Source organism: Lontra canadensis, unplaced genomic scaffold (genome assembly GCF_010015895.1).
Source record: "Lontra canadensis isolate GAN:19392208 unplaced genomic scaffold, GSC_riverotter_1.0 scaffold118, whole genome shotgun sequence".
NCBI classification, from domain to species: domain Eukaryota; kingdom Metazoa; phylum Chordata; class Mammalia; order Carnivora; family Mustelidae; genus Lontra; species Lontra canadensis.
This window is the reverse complement of record NW_022631112.1, coordinates 2259121-2279994: the sequence shown is the minus strand read 5'-3', so window position 1 is coordinate 2279994 and position 20874 is coordinate 2259121. Positions and strand designations below refer to the sequence as shown.

General features: G+C 46.8%; 1 protein-coding gene across 3 annotated transcripts in view; it reads left to right on the top strand.

The window, feature by feature from the left end:
* The first annotated feature begins 203 nt into the window (after window positions 1–203).
* Window positions 204–20874, top strand: part of ELF5 (E74 like ETS transcription factor 5) — a 41838-nt gene continuing 21167 nt past the window's right edge. Inside the window, exons 1-2 of one of the 3 annotated variants that reach the window (XM_032841021.1) lie at window positions 204–223; window positions 17778–17902. In XM_032841021.1, the coding sequence (XP_032696912.1) occupies window positions 17782–17902 (121 nt within the window). In that variant the 5' untranslated portion in view covers window positions 204–223; window positions 17778–17781. Of the gene's footprint in view, window positions 224–10926; window positions 11059–12919; window positions 13087–17777; window positions 17903–20874 lie in introns of those variants that run through there. The other 2 variants (XM_032841019.1, XM_032841020.1) reach the window with 2 other exon arrangements.

Genomic DNA, 20874 nt, shown 5'->3' with positions numbered 1-20874 from the left:
CACTTGTCGGAGGTAGAAAACCTACCCACCATTCCGGGACCCTGCTGCACCTGGGAGGCTGCGTGGGGCTGGGAGACCCAGAGGAGGCAGCCCCTGCCTGGAGGCAGCCATGCGGAGTCCTCGCTGAAGAGGGGCCCACCCCACCAGGGCCCTCTAGGGACCAGGTGATGACAACGTCCGAGGACCCAAGCCCAGCCCAGCCGGGCGGGACTAGTGATCTGAGGTGGGTGCTGCGTGTCCGTGGTGCAGGGAGAGGAAAGGGCCCCCGGTGGGAGAGGGGTGCAGTGGGCAGAGCTAGCCTTGCCCCAGTGCTTCCACCAGGAGAAAAGGGAGTATCTTCTCTCAAGTTTCAAGGAAACTTTGAGGCTCCTCTCCATCCATTCTAACCCGTGAACCAGCCCCCACCACCACTGCTAAGGGACAGGACAAGTCTCCTTATGATGGTCTTTTATAGCTCTGTTTCCCTCTTGGGTCTACAGAGAGGACTCAGTTTTAGTCAATTTCATCCAGCTACGGAATGCTGGGGAATGGGCAGTGCAGGATGTGGCACCCTCAGATCCAGATTGGAGTCTGCTGGGACAGCCCTGCAGGTGACTAAAACAATGGCTGGGCCCCGAGTAGAAGGATGGAGAAAGAGCAGTTGCCAGGTGGTCCCTGTATGACTTTGAAATGCCTGCGTGCTCACCAGAAGAATGGGAGCATAATAACGTGAAGAGCTTTCCATGGCTGGCACCAACTCTCATTCCTGTGAATTGGGCATTTTCCTGGCATCCAGCAGTTCTTTTTGATGTACACCTTGTTTATCTGTATCGAAGTACCTTCTACTCAGCCCCAAACATCCCATCAGATGGTGGGCTTTGGCTTTCATCCCTGGCTAAATTCAGCTGCTATAAATGGGTGAGAGAGAGTGGAGACATTTGCAGAAGTCACGGCACCTCTCTGGGCACAGGGCACTGAATGCCAGTTTAAAATCCAGATCTCTTAACTCCTGGAAATGGGGGTGGGGGGAAAGCAGGTTCATCTCAGGGGAGAAACAAGATTGGGGAATGATGTCAGCAGCCTGTCTGGTTCAGTTTCCAGCCCCCACCCTCTTTAAAAGTCATCACCGTCTTTAGCCCCAGCGTGTTACCAAGTGACTTGTCAATGTCAGGGGAGCCGTGCAAAGAATCTCTGGCATGTCGTTAACCTCATTCCAACGTGTAATTAGCCTAAGAGGCCTCCCTGCTGCCTCCATTCAGCGTTACATCATAAAGAACCAGATACTTTACTATTTGCAGGACACAGGGAGGACTTTAAAGAGTTAATTATGGCTCATGAGGGCCTGTCCCCAAGAGCCCAAGATCCAGGAATTACACTGTTTGCTTTCAAGTGTCAGTCCTCAAGACAGCATTCATGGTGAATTCTTCCGTGGAGTCTGAGACAGACTTGGGTTTGAAAGTAGACCCACCAGGGCTCACAGTGGTGAACAGGAGGCGGTCATTTGAATTGGGCCTTCCTCCCAGTCTTGGCCATGTGGGGTTTTTTTTAGAGATATCATCTGTCCAGGGTCGGAAAGAAAAGAGAACCAAGGAGAGCTGGAATTCTACTTACCCTCCTAGTGCCATGGGGCGAATCCAGCTGAAGCCATTTGTAATCTCTGAGCTGGAGAGCCCAGCAGTGTGGCGAGAGTTCAAAGGGAGTTCAGCCCTAATCTGGATGTTACAATCTGAGCCAATCTAACCGTGCAGGCTCTGAGGACATTATTATCAGTCAAGTGTAATTAAAGATAACATAGTTTTATTAATCGGCTTCCTAAGGAGACTGTGTTTATCTGATGGTTGTGTGTGTAATGGGTGCACGGCTTTGGGGGGTGTTCTGTGCTGCATGGGTTGGTCTATGGGGAGGACAGGATGTCGGGGGGGCATGGTGGATTTGGGGCGTGTGGCTAGAAGTGGCATCTCAGTGTTATGTGTGCTCTCTACATGAAGGATGGGAGTACATGTGGTAGGACTGATGGCCTGTGTGTGTGTCTGCGTGTTTGCGTGTTTGCTCAGGTTCACACAACTGGACTTGAAATTGTGCCTGTTCCTCTACTATACCTTGCATTGGCCAGAACTCCGTTCGCCCCAAAAAACAGGCTTTTCCCTATTTGCACTTGTCTATAGAGTTCCCCAATGAGATTCCACCAGCACGTGCCCTCTTTAGCTCCTAATTGTCAGCCATTTTCAAATCTTATCTCCAGACCTATCTCAGCATGCCTTTAATGTCCATTACCTCAAACCAGTTTGTCAATTGCAAAAGATCCCGAAAGAGCAGGGGCTCCTCCTGAATATTGTTTGGCCTGACCTGAAGTCAACTCCACCCACCTCAGGGCGGGAGAAATGACCTCCTTGGGGCCCAGCTCCCCAGAGCTGTGCCGCATACAGTCTCCGTTCTGGTTTAAACTTGGTTAAACCGTCAGCAGCCAGGAGCGCGTCAGGTAACACTCCCAGGCCTGGTTCCCCCTCTAGGAGGGAGAGCCACTGACCCAACCTGGCCCTCTCCACCCTTCCCTCCAGTCTGTTTGCAGCATTAGAGACCTAGAGAGGCCTATTGGAGCTCAGGAAACAAAGTTTGGATGAGGGAATAAACATCTTCTAAAAAGTATTGCTGTATTTAAGATCATTAAGAACTCTTGCCAAATACCGTAGCCTTCTCCTAACTCCCAAGGTTGATAAACTTTTTTTTTCTTTTTTAAAGATTTTTATTTATTTATTTGACAGACAGAGATCACAAGTAGGCACAGAGGCAGGCAGAGAGAGAGGAAGGGAAGGAGGCTCCCTATTGAGCAGAGAGCCCGATGTGGGGCTCGATCCCAGGACCCTGGGATCATGACCTGAGCTGAAGGCAGAGGCTTTAACCCACTGAGCCACCCAGGTGCCCCCATAAACTTTTGATGGATATCAGATAAAGGACTGAAAATGGATGGATGGATGGATGGATGGATGGATGGATATCTACTGTGAACCAGATGCACCCACCTGTATTATTTCAATTAATCTAGTGAGTAGCTAATATTATTCTCATTTGGCTGATCAGGAAACTGAGGCTTTGATAAGTTTAATAGTAATAGTAATAATAATCTGTAGTAGTAGTTGTATAGCCATACGTTATTATTTAATATATGCCAGGCATTGAGAGAAGTATTACTTACATTATCTCATTTATTCCTCACCCAAACTATAGAAAGTAACAGTTTATCCACCCAGGCTTTTAGATAAGGAAATCATGGCTCAAGGAGATATGTTACTGGCTACCAAGTGGTAGCTCTGAGATTTCAACCCACATCCACCCACTTTTTCTAGTGCTATTTTTTCCTTTGCTGCTTTCTCATTTGGCTTTTGCTCTAAGCTACACCACGTTTAGTTGCTAAATCACCTGAAAATGTTCAGCTGTGTGCCATATCTCATTGGCTCCTTAGAACAAAAGGGACAACTGTTGACTCAAAATGAAACTGAATCCTGCCTGTGGGGTCTTCCCACACATGGAAAAGAAATGGAAACATTATTTCATGAAAAGAGATGTGGGCAAGAACCAAAAAAGACACCTGTCTTCATTTCCTCCCCAGTAATGTGCGACCCGGATGTGCACCCTGGGGAATGACAAGTTTCCAATTGGAACCTCCCCAGATTTACAAGGTCAAGGTTCAGGGGAGTTAGTGCTGATATGAGCCTCTTGGTGAGCCTGGGCGTCTTCTTAAATTTGACGGCTCTCCCCTCCGATTTATAGGTACTGGGAATCACTGAATTTCTGTTAGGGTGTGATGACATATTCTGATAAAGGGATAAATCAGGAAAATTTATAATATTGATAGACTGAAATTTTAGAAAAAGCATAATGCCAAAATTCTTATACATTCTCTGTTTATAACCGAGACTATATCACTAAATGAGCTCCTGGACAAAACCAAACTCAGGAAATTTCAGTGTAATTCAGACCACTGTACTTTTTAATGGCAAATTGAACTGTGGAAAGTTGTAAAGGATGGCAAGGAAACAGCTACTTGGAAACAATATTAGTTCACATTTGGTGGAAGGAGAAAGCCCAGCAACAGGGTCCCCTAAGAAATAGCAATGTGATCCTAGAAAAAACACATGGACAATGAGCAAGAGAAAAATCAAAGCTTTTGACAAGATCTCATTGCTGACCTGCACAAAATTGCCCCAGAAGAGCAGTCAGGATTTGGGGAGCCTCCTCAAACTCAAAGTCCTCAGCAACTGGCCAGAGTCTCCTCTCATTCATAGCCAGGATTCAAAATCCGGGCCAACCTTGCACGAGCAGTGTTGGGGGATCCCCGCCTCGTTCTCTCTTCCTACTCACCTGCAGGCTTCCTCTTATTGGAAAGACCCTCTCCTTCTGGTCATCCCACACATCCCAGAGCCTAGTGGCCAGGCCATGCAAGGATTGAATCCTGGCTCTGCTACTTGTTAGCTCTATTACCTTGGGCAAATTACTGAAGATCTTTGAGCCTCAGTTTCCCCTTCTGTAAAATGAGGATAATAACAGCCCTACTCTTTCAGTTGTTGTGCTTGGCACATAATAAGCAACCATTTTTAGCTAGTCATTCCAATTTTCATGGCCCAACTCAAATGTCACAACCCACAGGAAGCCTTTTCTGATGGCTGCAGCCCTTGCTGACCACACTCTCTCTGAAATCCTACAGCCCCAAATTCAAAGTTTGGCTTGGAATTATGTACTTCCTCTAAGTGTTTCCTCATGAATTCTCTGTTAGTGACACAACTGGGTCTTAGTTTCTTTTTAATATTCCTCAGCACACTAGCCCATTTAAAACAAATAAATATATATATTTATTTATAAAATATATATAAATATATATATAATATATATAAATATATATATAATATATATATGCTTATATATATAAGCATAAATATATATTAAATATACAAATATATATTTTTGAATAGATATTGAATAAATATAAATACATACACATTTAATTACTATGTCATCACATTCACATTTTAATATTTCTGAAATCAGGATAGGCTTTAAAATCTATCTGCACCTTTAACGCAATGCTTTTTTCCCCAAGATGATGATCTAAATCAATGATGTACACCAAAATCAACAGTGTCTTAGAAGTAAGACTTGGCTGATTGATGAGGATAGATCAGCATGAGTCAGGCCACAGATTTCCCCTAGCAATGCTCCTCACCCTCCACTCTCCATCCTCACACCCTTTTCAGCCCCCATTCCTTGACCAAAGACATGCCTTTGGATGACAACTGGCATGAGGGAGTTCAATCTGGAGACATGCAAGACAGCGTGGTTCACACACATTATCAAACTACATGCGTGATCACTCCCACTTAACAGGCAAGGAAACTGAGGTTCAAATAGTTAACTTTATCCAGGAAATCTGCTGTCAGCTCACTGTGGGAAGAGTAAGTCCTTAAAGATGGAATTGCTTGATTTTCTACTGAATGTTGAACTTCATTAGTGGGGTTCCTGGATTAACTATTAAGCTATTTAGCCATTGCTGGAGGCACTGGTCCATTCTTCCAAGATTTCAATGGCAGTACCATCAGCACTATGTCCTTCAAGCAACAGCATGGACTGGCCATAGGAAACAATGTCATCCATTTCTCAAATGGTCACCCTCAATAACTCTTTCAGAAATCAAGCCCTCGTACCTACCAGGGGACTGATGTTTGGTAGGAAGACAATGAAAGAAAATTCTGTCTTCATGAGCCCTGCCTTTGAGAAGGCTTCCCCTGGCTGGACCTCTCAGATCTGAGCCTTAAAAAGTTGTTATTGCCTCAGATATATTCAAGCTGACCCAAAACATGGCAATTTTGATTAGTTTGACTATCTAGTGTCCTTCTAGCACAAAGGGAGACTAGAAATACAGTCATGCAGGTGTGATAGCTGTTTCATAAAAATTATCATAATAATTCAACCTAATGAAAACAAAATCAGTATTCTTTTTTTGTCTGTGTGTGTGTGCAAATGGTAGTTTATTAAAGCATGGGGATGGGACCCGTGGGTCGAAAGAGCTGCTCCAAAATCAGTATTCTTATCTTCATTTTTCATTACGCATCTGCCAACCATTGACTTTGCCACTGTTTAACCTCCCTAATGCCTTCAGTGCTAGAAATCACACAAAGATCCATTGCCTTCATGAGGCTCATGGCCAAGGAGGGACTGTCAGGGGAGCTACCTCACTGTTTCCATCTACTGAACTAGGGCTCCTGGTCAGGCCAGCATGAAGAGCTGAAGGATGAGATGGATATAAGGGGCTGGAGAAAGATACCTCAAGAGGAAGTAAAGCAAATACACAATCAACCAACAAGAACTTCTTGAGCACTTTCTTGTGGTTAAGTCCATGCTGGGTGTTTTAGGGGACAATGGGTTTACAACTCTTGTCCTTACTTTCAAGGATCCTTCCAGCAAAACAGGATGCCTAAGAAAACTGGTATCTCTTCAACTTCGATTCTGCCTCCTCCAAAGTTACCAAATCCTGTCTCCTCATTAGAAAAGTTCAGATAATAATAATAATGGCACCTGTGTTGGAAGAAAGATGTAAGGATTCAATGATTTAATACCTGTAGCATACCTAGACACTTTCTGCTACCTGGTTAAGGGCTGATAAATGGAAGTGATTACCATTATTCACTGCAGAAGGGCAACAGTATCCTTCTTGGTATGGTAATGCTCAAAGGTCAGCAATCTCAACCAACATCCACACTTCTCTCCAGAGACCACAATGGCCGCCATTTGGCGAGAACTGACTATGTACCAGAAATCACAGTAAGTACTTCCAGATGAGGAACCCAAGGCCTCACTGAGGAACGAAAAGTTTCTGCCTCTTTGAATGTTCTCAAGGTGGCAGATCCCAGGAGTTCATTGTCATACACACTCACTGACAGAACACTTTTCATTCTTCAATGTTGGAGCCAAGAGAGCATTAAAAAGTAGAATTTCTCCAGCAGATTCTTTTCTAAAAATGGCATCAAGATAATACAGACAGGGATCCTGATCCCAAACTCATGCATTCCACCATCTCCCTGATGCTAATGACATCATCTGTGAATTTACCTAAATGTGGTTTTTTAACCCCCTTGTGTTTTCAGCCTCTGCTGCTGGTTGGGCTGGTGGTGAGAGGGGCACATAGAAGGGGAGAAGATATGACTACAGAAACATTGGCCCAGGTTAAAGAGGGCAGGTTCTAGGAAAAGCATGGAACCTATTATATGTAGCAAAAAGAATTAGGTAGGAGTCTTGGTCTTATGTCAAGTGACTTGTCTTTGACTTTACTTCTATGGTACACATATGTGTTGAGTGTCTTCTTTGTCCCAAGAACCATGGGACACCCTGGGTACTGGGGATCAATGAGGTACCAGAATTTCCACTCCACAGTGAGAGATAGACTATGCCTTCAATAACGATAAGACCTAGAGATCTTGAACCAATAGAGAGGGAAGGATCTCCTCAGAAGGCAGTACTGAGGCCAGAGCAAAAGGACAGAGGCTCAGGGCAACCTGAGCTCCTGTGTCTGCAGTGTTGTTAACACTAGGCAGGCCTGACTTGAGCCCAGGCTTGGCCACCACCCAGTTGGGTGACACCCAACAGGACTGGAGCCTCTGTTTCTTCAAGCAAAAAAGAGGGTAGTGATATCTAATTTCCAGGGTTATTGTGAAAAATAACCAAGGTGAGCCAGAAGAGCATTCTAGCACAATGCTTGGTACATGGTAGACACCCCATGTGTATACGATTGTTTCTTCGCTGACCACACACAACGACCCCGGGAGCACTTATAGATTGGTTATCATGGTAGTTAAGAGGACAGGCTCTGGAGGCAGGCAGCCCGGACTAACACCCTTGTTCTCCCATTTATGAGCTGTGTGACCAAAGGCAAGTTACCTAACCTCTCTGTGCCTCAGTTCCTTTATCTGTAAAACAGAGATAATAAGTAACTCCCTCATCAAAGAGTTGTGAGAATTTAATAGCACGAATATATTAAAAGATAACCTGAGGTATTTGTAAAGATTTTCAAGTGTTTATTTGAGCAAACATCATCCCCAGCTGGGCGTCGCCAAACTGAAAGGGGTTAGTGGCCTTCCACTGACAAGAGCTAGGGGAAGGCCTTTTACAGAACAGAATGGAAGCGCGGCAGCAAAGTAAGGGAATTATTTGATAGGCTAGAGCTTAGGCTCTTGCCTTATTTGGGGAAGGCTACTTGGCAGTTCGTGATTGTGGCTTTTAAATTTCATTTTTTTTAATATCAGTGCATTCATGATTGAGTCTGGCCTGGGTTTTGGCTTGTGTGTGCAGGCTCCCAAGACATTAAAGCGACCAAAGTCTAGTGGCCTCTTCGTGTAATTACTTAGACAAATCTAACAGCGCGTGGGTAACAGAGCTCACACTTACCACTTACATAGCGCTCCCGCCTCTCCCTCCATGTTTTACTCCATTTAATTCCCCCAACAACCCTGTAAGAGATGTACCCTTCTTCCCCATTTTACAGATGAGGGAACTAGGAGGTAAGGACGTCCAATAAGCTTCCCAGGCTCACCCCGCTGGCAGGTGGTCAAGTAGGGATTCGAACAGGAGACCAGATCCTTCCAGAATCTAGTCTTAGTCACTACGTTGCTCTGATGAGCCTAATTAAGGGTTACCTGTTATTACCGTGCAGTTGAGACATCAGGAAGACAGGCTGGAAATTCTAAAATGCTCCATACCTTCTTCTGCCCTCCTCTCCCCCATCCCCCACCCCATCTCTTGCCTTCTATCAACATTCATAATGTGGTCATTATAAACTAAGTGTTTGATGTTGTCGAAGATCTCCACTCCAATCAAATTTAGGTTCAATGTGATAGTTAGACTTAATTAGAGTCAAATTCCTCTTTTATTTTGGTTTTATCTTAATCACCCCTTTTATCCACTGGTCCAGAAGCCTGTAATTTCCCACATAGGCCCTCAGAGATGCCATATTATGCATTCAGGACCAGGAGACAAACAGAGGTTGTTGTCACATGCACTGACTGCCAGAAAAGTTTTCACTCTGAAGTAGTTGAGCTGAGACAGCATAAGGGGGAAAAGGTGTAATTTCTCCAAAAGACTGTTTTCCAAATACAATAGCAGAATACGATGCTTTCCTTGCAAACCTCTCTACCAAGAGGAACATATGTGTGCAGATCCGAACATAAGAATCGTTTCAGAAACCAGTGACAAGATGGGAAGTGCCCAGCACAGGGGATGTGGTGTATAGAACTGTCTTGGTTCCCTAGACACCAAGGAGCAAGAGGCAAACCACAGAATTTTAGAGCTTAAAGGATCGCAAAGACCATCTAATCCAGTTCTTTGCAAACTCCCTTTCATCGCAGATTCTTTTGTTCAAAGGAAATCCTACCCTGGAGATTTATATAAAAGCTGAGGTGCTCTTATTGAATGAGGGAGGAAAGGTCTAGAGCTTGACCGCCTGGGCTCCTGGCCTTCCATCCCCAGCAGCCCCCCTAAGGCCTCCCAGAAACCTCTGGAGTTTTCCAGGATTTGTCCCTGTGAATTTGAAGATCGCGCTTCTAATCCAAACTCCGCCTTTCACCCGGAGAGGAAATATGCCCAGAGAGGCTGCTGGACTTGCTTGAGGTTACACAGCAAGTTAGGGTGACCTTATCTTCCTCCAGCAATTTTTCCATGACACCCTGATTCCTCCAATGAACAGCCTTTTGTTTCTGCAGACCATGTGGGTTTGTATTTGTGTGTTTGTAGCTGTGCCCAGAGTTCCCAAGAAAACCCAACAAACAAGTCCCTGCTCTCACTTTAAAGCTTGGAGTCTGCAGTTTGGACACAGTGTCTTGGCTGCCCAAGAGAGCTGAAAGCACATTGCAAAGAGGCACAGCGCTATAAACGGCTGTACCACAGGCAACCGGGGACACTGCATATCACAGCCTAAATTAGGTCGAGTTTCTGCTCTGGGGCAGGAGGCGGGGGGGGCGTGGATACTACAAAGCAGGTAGTTCATAGCAAGTCAGGCCCCCAGCCTCGTAGCTGCAGACACCTGCCTGGGCCACTAAACTTTTCTGTCTCTCCATCCATAGGGAAGGGAAGGGAGAAAGCCTCCCCGTGGCTCATTGCATCCGAAGATGCTAGAAGTTAAACAAGTTAGAAGTTAAACAGGTAAATGATGGCTTTGAGAGACAAAGGAGAAGAAAGGCCCCACATTGTCCCTACAAGCTGGCTGTTACCTTCATCAAGTTGCAAGGCACAGGCTGGAGGAGTGGTAGAGAAGGGGGTTTCTCATTGATGTGTCCCTCGAGGAAAACAGCTCACAAGGGGCTGCCCTCGCATGAACTTATGTGACCCCCAGCAGCCTAGTGGGTAGGCACTCTTATTTGCATTAGAGCTAGTTAAGTTATTAGCTAGCTGGTTAAGTTATTCAAGGTGACAAGCTAGAAAATGACAGACCTAGAATTTGAATCCCAAACCACCTAGCAGCAGAGCCTGTGTGCTTAACCCCTGCCCCAGCCTGGCCCTGTTCTTTGCCTCACAGAGGAGAAACTGAGAGAATGACATGATTTCCACAACCGCAGGACTCCGCTGGCCCAGGAGGGAGGCGGCAGAGACAGGCACCAGGGCTGGATTACTTTCCTCTCCAGCTTGCACCAACGAGAATTCCCAGCAAACACAGGGCATTTCCAGCAAAGCTCCCAGAGGCAAGAATTCTCATCTTGTTTACTGAGTCCCCTGGAAAGGGGGGGAGGGCGGGCGGGGACCGACGGAGGTGGGGGGGCGGGGGGCAGGGAGGGTGAGCTGGGCACAAAAACAGGATAAAGGTAAACTTCTGCATGTGAGAACCATTCCCCCCCTCCAAGGAGCCGTGTCACACTGTATGTCACCGTCATCAAAGGGGCTGTGCGTAAACCTGAAAAACCAAACGGACCTGTCTGTAGGTGTTACTTATATCACAAAGCTACAGGTGCCTTTATTTCCACCGTACGCTGGTGCTGGGAGCACCCGCCTTCTCTTGCCTTGAGAGCCTCCTCTTTGGACCTAGTCACCCACCGCGGTCCTCACGTAAGCACCTTTTCTTTGCTCTTTTCGATGAATTGTAAGGGGCATCAGGGCTTAGAGTCCCGGGCTGGGGCCTGGGTCTTTTCATCTGGTCTGCACCTCTGGATCACCCCCCCCCACCAAATGCCAGTTCCATCAGTCACAATGCCTCCTGGGAGCTCTTTGACGGGGATTTAAGTGCTTGCCTGGGACACTCATTTTTCCTCCTCAGGCTGCCTAGCCACCCCCTGCCCGGAACCCCCTTGCGCTAAACCAAGGGCGACTCGCAGAGAATATGTACAGGTACTCAATTTTCTACCTGTTCCTAAACCTGTCTGTAGGAAGGGGAGCTAGATTTTGCACCCAAAATAGTCAGCTTCAAGGAAAGCCCACCAGCCCCCTGGCTAAAACTCCCCCTTCTGCCGTTGGCCCTGCTCACGGCTTCCCCCTTGATACAGAGAAGAGAGCTGCCTTGTTACGGTTTGGGGCCTTTTTCAGGAATTTGTCCGTACATAATAGCTTAAAAGAAACCCCCCTTTTTTTTTTTTTTGCCCTCCTACACCACCTCAGTGTAGACGGCTTCCAGAAAAGCAATGGTTAGAGTTTTTCCACTGTATTCTCAGACCTTCTCAAAGACTCTGCAGGACGTGGGGTTTGTGGGCATCTGCCCCCTTCTGGCCGCCACTGGTAGCACATGCCCCCTTCTCCACCTGAAGAAGGGGACCCATGGATGGACTAAAACTTTTACAAGCAGGAAAGGATGTCAGAGGTCATTAAGGTCAAGTGATTTAGGGAGACAGCTTTGTGCTTTAGTCTAGTTTAAAGATCCTGGGAGAGGGATCGTTTGTTCCTCTGAGTGAAGACGTAATTCTTTGTCCTCATGTTGTCGCTGAGAATGGTTTTCGTGACTCAAGGTGTTCTAGGCAGGCACTTTCAGAGTTTGGTTGTCTTTCTTTCTCAGAAGTCACCAGAATAAGAACCTTTTTGATATATTGATGACAGTTGATTCTCCCCTGCCTTGGCTCAGGCATCAAGATATTACGCCCAGACTCTTGCATATATGATCTGATTTTAATAAATCTGCAGGACATCCTGAGAATGGCATGTTAAAATCCCATTTTAAAGATGAGCTCAGAGAAGAGCATGGGTTTTTATAGACCTCCCCTTGTGCGAAACAAAAATAAAGAATTCTGAAAGGCTGACTAGTAAAACACCTAGATGTCCCATGTCCCTTGCCCTTGTGGGTGGCAGAGGTAAGATTTAACCCCTCAAGGATTTCATCCAAAGCTGATGAGCTCTGCATCGGAACCCCCAGTAAACTGTGTGGCTTACCTTCTGTGGGTCTTTGCCACACCTTTGGAGAAACAACTAGGGACAAACTAGCAAGCTCCCTATACAAGCTAAAGGAAGATGAGGAGTCCCTCGGTAAGACAAGAGCAAGTCCATTCTCACAGCTGTTCTGCTTTCTCTCAGAAGAGCAAATATTCAAGCACCCCAATTCTTTAACTACAGGTGTCAAAATAACCCACCGAGACTTCCCCCCATGTGTGCCTCCTTTGGGAGGTCCAAAGTACGGGCAATTGACCCTGCTTTGCCCCCAGGAATCGGGACCCTGTGGACACTCAGGTTTCGCTGAGGCTTTGGAGGAGGAAAAACTTCTTCCCCATGGGACTGCCCAGATGGCGGGATCAGGAAAGGCCCTTCTTAGCCCCCCGTTCCATGGTTTCCACCCTCATGGCCTTGTTCTGTCTGGTGATATATTAGTGCATAAACAGCCAATGTGTAGATGCTTAATTGGGTGGATTTTTGGTCACATGCCCAGAGTGAAGCTGATGATCTCTGCCAGGGTCAGGAAGGAATTTTCCTTCTCTGGCAAACTGGCCAAGCCTGGGTGGTTTGCTCCTTCCCCTCTCTCTGGAAGGTTGAGCAGAGGTGCCTGGTTAATCAGGTCATGGGCACCACACCTGTGATTGCTGCCTCTGACTCGTGTGGGGGCAAGAAGCCCACAGGCCTGTCCCTCTGACTGTGCGGACCATTCCCTGTGCACACCTGGTGAGTGAGCCGGCTCCCAGAGGGGTTAGGAAGCCAGTGGAGCCATCAGGGACCCAAGCTTCTCCACTATCACTGTCTCATTCCAACAGGTCCCTGCAGTCAGGCTTTCTTGCACGTGGAAGGGAACCCACCGGCTTCCTTTCCCTGGTGTGGATTGTGCTTGAAACTTCCCTGCTCACTAAGCAGCTATGGTGGTATTTGGGGGAAACTGATTCTAACAGCGGTGGGTGTGTGGATGGGCAAGAGGTGAGTGAGGGTTTGAAGCGCTTAAGGGACCGGGCTAGTCCAGGCAAAGAATGCCCGGGGCCCACTGCTGAAAGTAGTGGGCATGGGAGGGAAGGGGGAAGAGGAAATCAGGGGGACTTTGGAGAACTAAAGTTAAATCTCCATTTTAGTGGCTGGATTTGACTCCAATTTAGATAGCTTGCTCGACCACAATATCCAGTATAACCGACATATGTGCATATGTGTGCGTGCCTGTGTTTGGATGTGCTGGGCCATTCAGGTGGACGGTCTGAAGAAAATCATGGAGCCAGGGCATGTCTCAGAGTCCCCCTCACCAGTGTGGTCAAAGGAAGAGCAGAGGCACAAGAGGCAGAATCATGACTCTCAGCCAGTGCTCTTTACAGGATGACAAACCAGGTGCCCCTCAAAACCCAAAAACATAGGCCTAGGATAGCAGGCTGGGACCCTCCCTGAATGTCCCTTCTTGTCCTGCTGCTGACTCTAGGTCTAATCCAGTGCTTCTCAACCATTTTTTTCATTGTCGTTCCCAACTGGGGAGGTTTTTTAAATAATTTTGTCATAGTCACTACCCCCTATCATTTATGCACGGTGGCCCTTTAGAGGGTCTTGAGACATAATAATGGCTACTATTTTTTTTGATCCCCAAGAACCAATTTTTCCCCTCTAAGGTCCACGTCACCCACCTGGGAACGCCAGTCAAACTGTGAGCCTGGGCCTACATATTCCTGGATCTCAGTGTACTAGCTGAGAAATGGGCCCCAAACAGCTGGTTTGGGGGTTCTCCCCCCCCCACCCTCACACTGTTCCACCTACATTAAGGAACTCTTAAGAGCTAAAATGTTCAGTTATTGCAAGGACTTTCAAGGGCCTAGGAAGCTAAGCGACTGAAGACAAAGCAGCCATTATTCCTGAACTCACACCTAGCGCATGCTGGCTAAGTGGCCAAGGGCTTTTGTGGAAAACCCAGAGTTAATAATATGCTCTCCGACTGTAATAGCATAAAATAAAAAAGAAATATGCTGCTTTTATAAAAGAAAATTTTTTTCCAAGAAGCAAGAAATAATTACAGGGGAAAAAAAATAGCCCTTGGTACACCTGAGAGAGTCCTTTAAGAAAACTCAATGGATATAATTCCTCATAGAAGAGATTACCAAGGGGAATCAGATCAGACGCTGTGTACAGCAGTAGGGAGATTGCAGGTCAAGCGAGCAGGTTGGTGTAAAGAAGAAGAGAAATCCTTAAAAGAGGTAAATATCCTGTTGCTCAGAAATACTCCTAATGTTTGGTGATCAAATTCAAGTTACCGAATGACTTTTAAGAACTATTCATGTCAGGTGTTAAGCAAGAAAGTGCCCACTCCTGCTACAGTGATTTTTTACCTGGAGGGTTTCTAAATGAAAGGGAAGACCTGGAAACAATTCTGTTTCCTTCCATGTGGACTACACCCCTCCTTTCTCCAAACACCCCCAGGAAGGTCATGTCAGAGTTCAGCCATCTTCTCCCTCAGTTTTCTGAGATTTTACCTTTAGCCCTCACTTACGGGAGCTTTTCTGAGGTCAAGTCCAAAATGCAGAAGAGGGGTTTTGAGCTCCAGGGGCCCTTCCCTCCCTCAAAACCTCCCACCCCCATTCCTCTTCGTCCTACCTCCCGCTCAGGATATAAAACCAGCCAATCCGTGGGAAAATCAGAGTCTAAACTCAGGCAGCCTTGACCTCTGTTTGCTACGGCTCCCAGGGGGAGATCCATGAACATGATAACCCACTGAGCTGGTTAACCCTCTCTGGGCACCAGCAAGGAGGCTTCCCAGTAGGGTCTGGTGACTCTCCAATGACGGTCCAGAAAGGGTGCCAGAGGGTGAGAATTTGAACTTGGTTATTTCTCTATCACAGGAGAGCAGTTCTCATGCAGTTGATGAAGCTAACGATGGTAGATTTGCAAGCACCCTCAAAGAATTGCCCTTTGATTCTAGAATCACACAACCCCTGCCTTTCTCAGTACTGGGGTTCCATTTGATATGTAAGTGTGTTAGGGATATGTCTGTAGGCAGATGTGACTGTGAGTGTTTCTAGAAAAGGAAGCAGATGATCCAAAATTCAGAAACCTTAAGAACTTGCTACAACATAATGTTGACATCCATTGGCTGTGTGACCTTGAGTGAGTTACACAAATTCTCTGGGCCTTACTTGTCTCAGCTATACAACAATGGAGTGAAGGGAAAGATTGGACTAACTCTGGACTTTCCAACATGTGGCACTCACACCACTCGTGTGATACAGGAAATAGATCAGGTCAGGGGTAGGCAAACTTTTATTTCAAGGGCCAGGTAGTTAGTATTTTAGGATATACAGACCAAAGGGCAAAACTGATTATAGTAAGTGGGTACATATATAACCATTTCCTATGTAACTATTTACAAATGTAAAATCATTTTCAGTTGGGGCCCATTTCAAACATAGATGGTGGGCTGGATTGGGCCTGTAAGTTGTAGTCTGCTAACCTCTGATTTAGGTGATGCATGGACCAACAGTTTTTATTTAAATCCTGTCTTTATTTTTCTGCATGTTGAAAGGAGACAGACTCTCATCTATAGTGGTGATAAAAAGTCTTCCTTTTAAATAAATGTAGTTGTGTTTAAAAAAAAAGTGGATTTTTTTTAGCATATTAAGTAAATTATCGGGATGGTAGGCAAATGATTATCAAGTTTGCAAATCACTGAACTAGGTGATTACTAAGACCCCGGCCATCTGAAAATTCTATATGCTTAATATCTCAAGATCCAGAATCCAATCTTTGTTCATTTAATCTTTGTCATTTAACCTACCAGCTGCGTGACCTTGAGCTGTGGGCTCCCCTTCGCAAAATGGGGGTAGAAACACCCTATCTCATCAACATGATTGTGATAATCAGAAGAGAGAATTTGGGCAGACCAATTTTTCTAATCTACCAAATGTGAATTCATTTTCTCCCCTTAATTGTGAGAATATGGGGAAAAGCAAACTTGAAAGCTTACAGCAGCCTCAGCCATCCCGTTCTGCCATCTTTTCAGCCTCAACCAGACACCTTCTCCCAAATCTTCCTCCTCGCCAGTGTATGCAGGGGGGAGAGCCCTACGATAAAGAGAGTGACTTCTTGGGGCGTCTGGGGGACTCAGTGGGTTAAGCCTCTGCCTCCGGCTCAGGTCATGATCTGGGGGTCCTGGGATTGAGCCCCGCAAGGGGCTCTCTGCTCAGCAGGGAATCTGTTTCCCTAACTCTGCCTGCCTCTCTACCTACTTGTGATCTCTGTCAAAGAAATAAATAAAATCTTTAAAAAAAAAAAAAAAAAGAGGGACTTCTTAAGTGGATAAACCTGAGTTGTCACCAATTCTACCATCTGCCCGCTGGGTGGTTTGCAGTATATGACCTAAAATCTTAGCGCATCCATCCTCATCACTGAGAAAGAACCTGTCTCAGATTGTGTTCCGAGGAGACCATGAGTCATCAATACACAGATGTAAAGTGCTCAGAACAGAGCCCGAAGCGTAGTAAGTGTATGTTCCAACTATCATAGGTCCTCGCTCTCTGAACCCAAACCCTGGGACTAGATGTGCTGCAGAATTCAGGATTCCTCAGGTACTAGGGAGGTTATACAGTATGTATATGCTGCAGGATACAGAATCCTCTTGTCCGGGTATTCCTCCTAGGAAGCCTATGTATTTTACATATCTTATGAATATTCATCTAGTAGAATAAACAAAATTATAACTATAATTACAAAACTATATAGCATATGTATAATGTACACAATTACAACATGTTGCTTATATACATATACGTGTGTGTGTGTGTGCATCTATGTTTAGTACATGGTTTATATGCCTGAATATAGATTTATGGATGTAATATATATGTAACAGTATATAAAACTATATAACTAATTTAGGACTGGTTTTCGTTTTGTTTTGTGTTTTGTGGGAAATGAGTCTGTAAACACACACACACACACATACTTTCCTTTTCAGAGCTTGTGGATTTCAGAATTGGGGGTAAGGGTTTTGGGGTGTATTAACATATAGCCACACTTGCCCAGCCTTCAGAAGCATATGGCTGACCTTATAACCCGGAGTTCAGGGGTCACATGTGAGCCAATAGGAAAAGTAAAGAAAGAGGCAGCATTGCGTCCTAAGAATCTCCATGTCAAACCCTGAACTTAGCCACTTACGGGCCATGTTACGTGGGCACCTGTTGCAACCCCACTATCTAGATTTTCTTGTATATAAGATGGGGGCAGATGTACAAACCTCACAGGATGGGGCAAGGATTGAGTAACGTCGTTGTGGCAAGCACTTCGAGGGCTGCCCGGTTCCTAGATGGCTGCGTGTTTGTTATTAAAAACCAAGTGTGCCCCGCTGGGGRCTCCTGTGCGGCCCTCATCTGCCTCCTCTCAGCCCTCTCCTGCCTTTGTAGGGTGATGTTGGACTCGGTGACACACAGTACCTTCCTGCCCAACACGTCCTTCTGCGACCCTCTGATGTCGTGGACTGATCTGTTCAGCAATGAAGAGTACTACCCTGCCTTTGAGCATCAGACAGGTGCGTAAACCCGGAGAAGCCCATCTGAGCTGGGAGGAGCTGGGGCGGGAGGTGGCGCTGGCCTCTAGGAGGCGGCAAGGCCATGCTGGGGGCTGGAACATGCCAGTTCTTACCGATGTTCAGGGCAGAGGACTGGAGGAGATCTGGGCAGCAGGAGGGGAAGCTTCTACAGAGAGAAAAGCACCGGCATCCTCACCCCAACCTCTTCCCAGCTCTGTGGCCTTGGGGGACTCTACAAACGCCTTTGAATCAATTTCTTGGAGTTATTATATTTAAGTGAAAACCTTAGCCCAGAGCCCAGTATGCTGTGATTTCTTGATATCATGGATTTAGCTAACATTTGCTGAACAGTAGCTGTGGTTCAGGCCCTGTGCCAAGCACCCATCTCATCCTTACAGCAGCCCTATGAGAAATGAATGGTTATTATTTCCATTTTATGAATGAAGAAACTGAGGCACAGAGAGGTCAATGACTTATCCAAGGTGTTATGGCTCTTTAGGTTTCATGCAAGTTGACTTGAGCACCTGTCCTCTTAACTATCTACACAGTCATCTTCTAAATCATCTTCTAACCACGTTGCCCTGCAGCTATTGGTATGAATATGACTGTTTTTCTCGGAGCTTCTGTTTCCTTATCCCTCAAGCAGGGATGACGAGAACGACTGTGAGAATTAAGGGAGCCTAACTGCGTAAAATATATGGCTCGGCCCAAAGCATGCGCTCGGTAGACATGAATCCCCATGCCGTCCACCAGGCCTGCCTTCCCACCCTTCCTCCTCTCTCAGCGGGTCTTCTCCACCTACAAAGGAAGCATGGGGCCTTGTGCAGATCCCATGCCAGAGGAGGGCCTGCTGACTTGGCCCCAGCATCTCTCTGAGGGCCTCTGTCCCTAGGTGCTCAGGTGACTGCACAACCCAGCAAGCCTGGCAGGTGCATGCCCCGAGGCTTGTGAGGTAAGTCCTCACCAGGCTGTCAGTCCTCCCAGGCCTTAACCCTGGGCATTCTGGCTCGGCATGGCCCACACTCGGGGGCAGGAGGCAGTTGGGTCCAGGAGAGACCAAGCCTCTGAGGATGCTATGAAAAGGCCCCCATCAGAAGGAAGCCCCTGCCTCCGACCAGAGGCCAGGGCATCACAGACACACTTGGGGTGCTTCCTTCCATAATCCAGCCCCACACCTGCTCACACCACCAACGCAGGGGCACGTCACGCACAGCGTGTCTCTCACCCTATCTGAAGGGTTCTGACTCAGCCAGATACACAGTCCAAATCTCCTTTAGGCCTAAGAAACACTTTGATCCCCAGAAAGATAATGAAGAATGTCTTCTATTTCTGACCCTCAATATTGGGCTGAGGCTAAGTTTGAAGGAGGAAAATGAAAGCTTTTGTGTCCCCATTGTCTCCCCTGCATCCCATGATGGCAGGATCCAGGGAGAAGGTCCTTCTGTCCACACGCATAGCAGGGACTTGCCATCCCGGGAGCCCTCTCTTCCTGCCCATTCTGCCAGCTGGAGAGGTGGCAGGAGGGGATGGCCTGCCTGCCCCAGGGAGGAGTTCCAGACCTTGGAGCAGTTCCTATAGTCATCCAGAGCTCAGACTTCAGAGCTGGGCAGCCTAAAGGCAAAGTCTGGCTTTGAGATTTGTTAACTGTAGCACCGCAGCTTCTCATGCCTTCGTTTTCTCATCTGTGAAAGGAGATAGCAAGAACGCCTACCTCATAGAATTGTTACCAGGGTGTTTGTTAATATGTGGGAGGTGTTTGGGCCACAGTCAGGTGCAGGACAAGCACACACGGGGGTTTAAAAATGAAGGACTCATTTCAGTTTGGGAAGATGAAAAGTTCACGGAGACGGAGAGGTGATGGTTGGCACAATCTTGTGAATTGACTTAATGCCACCAAACTCTACACTTAAAAAAGAGTTAAAATGGTACGTTCTAGATCTATTTTACCACAGTAAAAAACAACAACAACAAAAACGAAGGGTTAACAGAAGTGATCACCAGTAGGCTTGCCAATGGGGCTGATACCTGACAGTCTCAGACATAAAGACACAGCCTTCTCCTGTCTGAGGCCTCTGCATTTCCAACAGTCTAATGAGAAGTTGAACTTGGTCATTGCTAAGACCCCTTCCAGAAGCTTCTCTGATTCCTGCATCACAGCTGTAGCCCTCTTCTCCCACCACCCATTGAAAGAAGACAAAGTCTCATCAAGGCATGAATATCCCACAGGAGTCACCCTCCCTGAGGGAGGAACCTGGCTTTTGACTGGCCACCTAGCTCTCTGGATTCCTGAAGGAGCTGACTGTCTCTGACCTCCTAAAGGTGGAGAGAAGTTGGATGTGACAGGATAGTTGAGAGCTGCCTGGACACTGGGTGGGCCCTGTAGGCCGTGGCTGTCCTCAGAGCCAACACGCCCCATGGGAAGAATATCTGGTCTGGCCTCTGTGCTTTCCTTCCGAGAGAGGTGACCCCTTCGTCCGAGTCCTCTCTGAGAGGGAGGCAGCAGGGGACAGCAGACTCGCCTCTGTACACTCCTCTGCAAACTCTCCGTGATCTGTGGCCAGTGAGACATCCCCCAGCCCCACAGGAGATCCCACCTTGAATTCACAGTTGTCCCCGTGGCAGCTTCCTGTCCACGTCCAGGCTCCCCAGGCCGACACTGCCACAAACCACTGACGCCATGACCTTGGCAGGTTTTTCCTAATGACTTGGAGATATACTTTCCCAACTGGAAAAACATCAGACACCTAGGGCTGGGAGGCCTGCTGTGCCACAGATGAAGTGTTTCATGACGTGCCAGGCACTCGGTAGGTGCCCACCATTGCCAGGAACACCTCACAACTCCCCCCCGCTAGTGGAAAAACAGCTGGGTCTCTCTCCCATCGTCATTTTTCCTATTGAACCAAAGCAGCAAAGGGCCCTGTCTCATCCTTTCCAATTCAGGATGTGACAGCTTAGGTACTTCGAGACCAAAG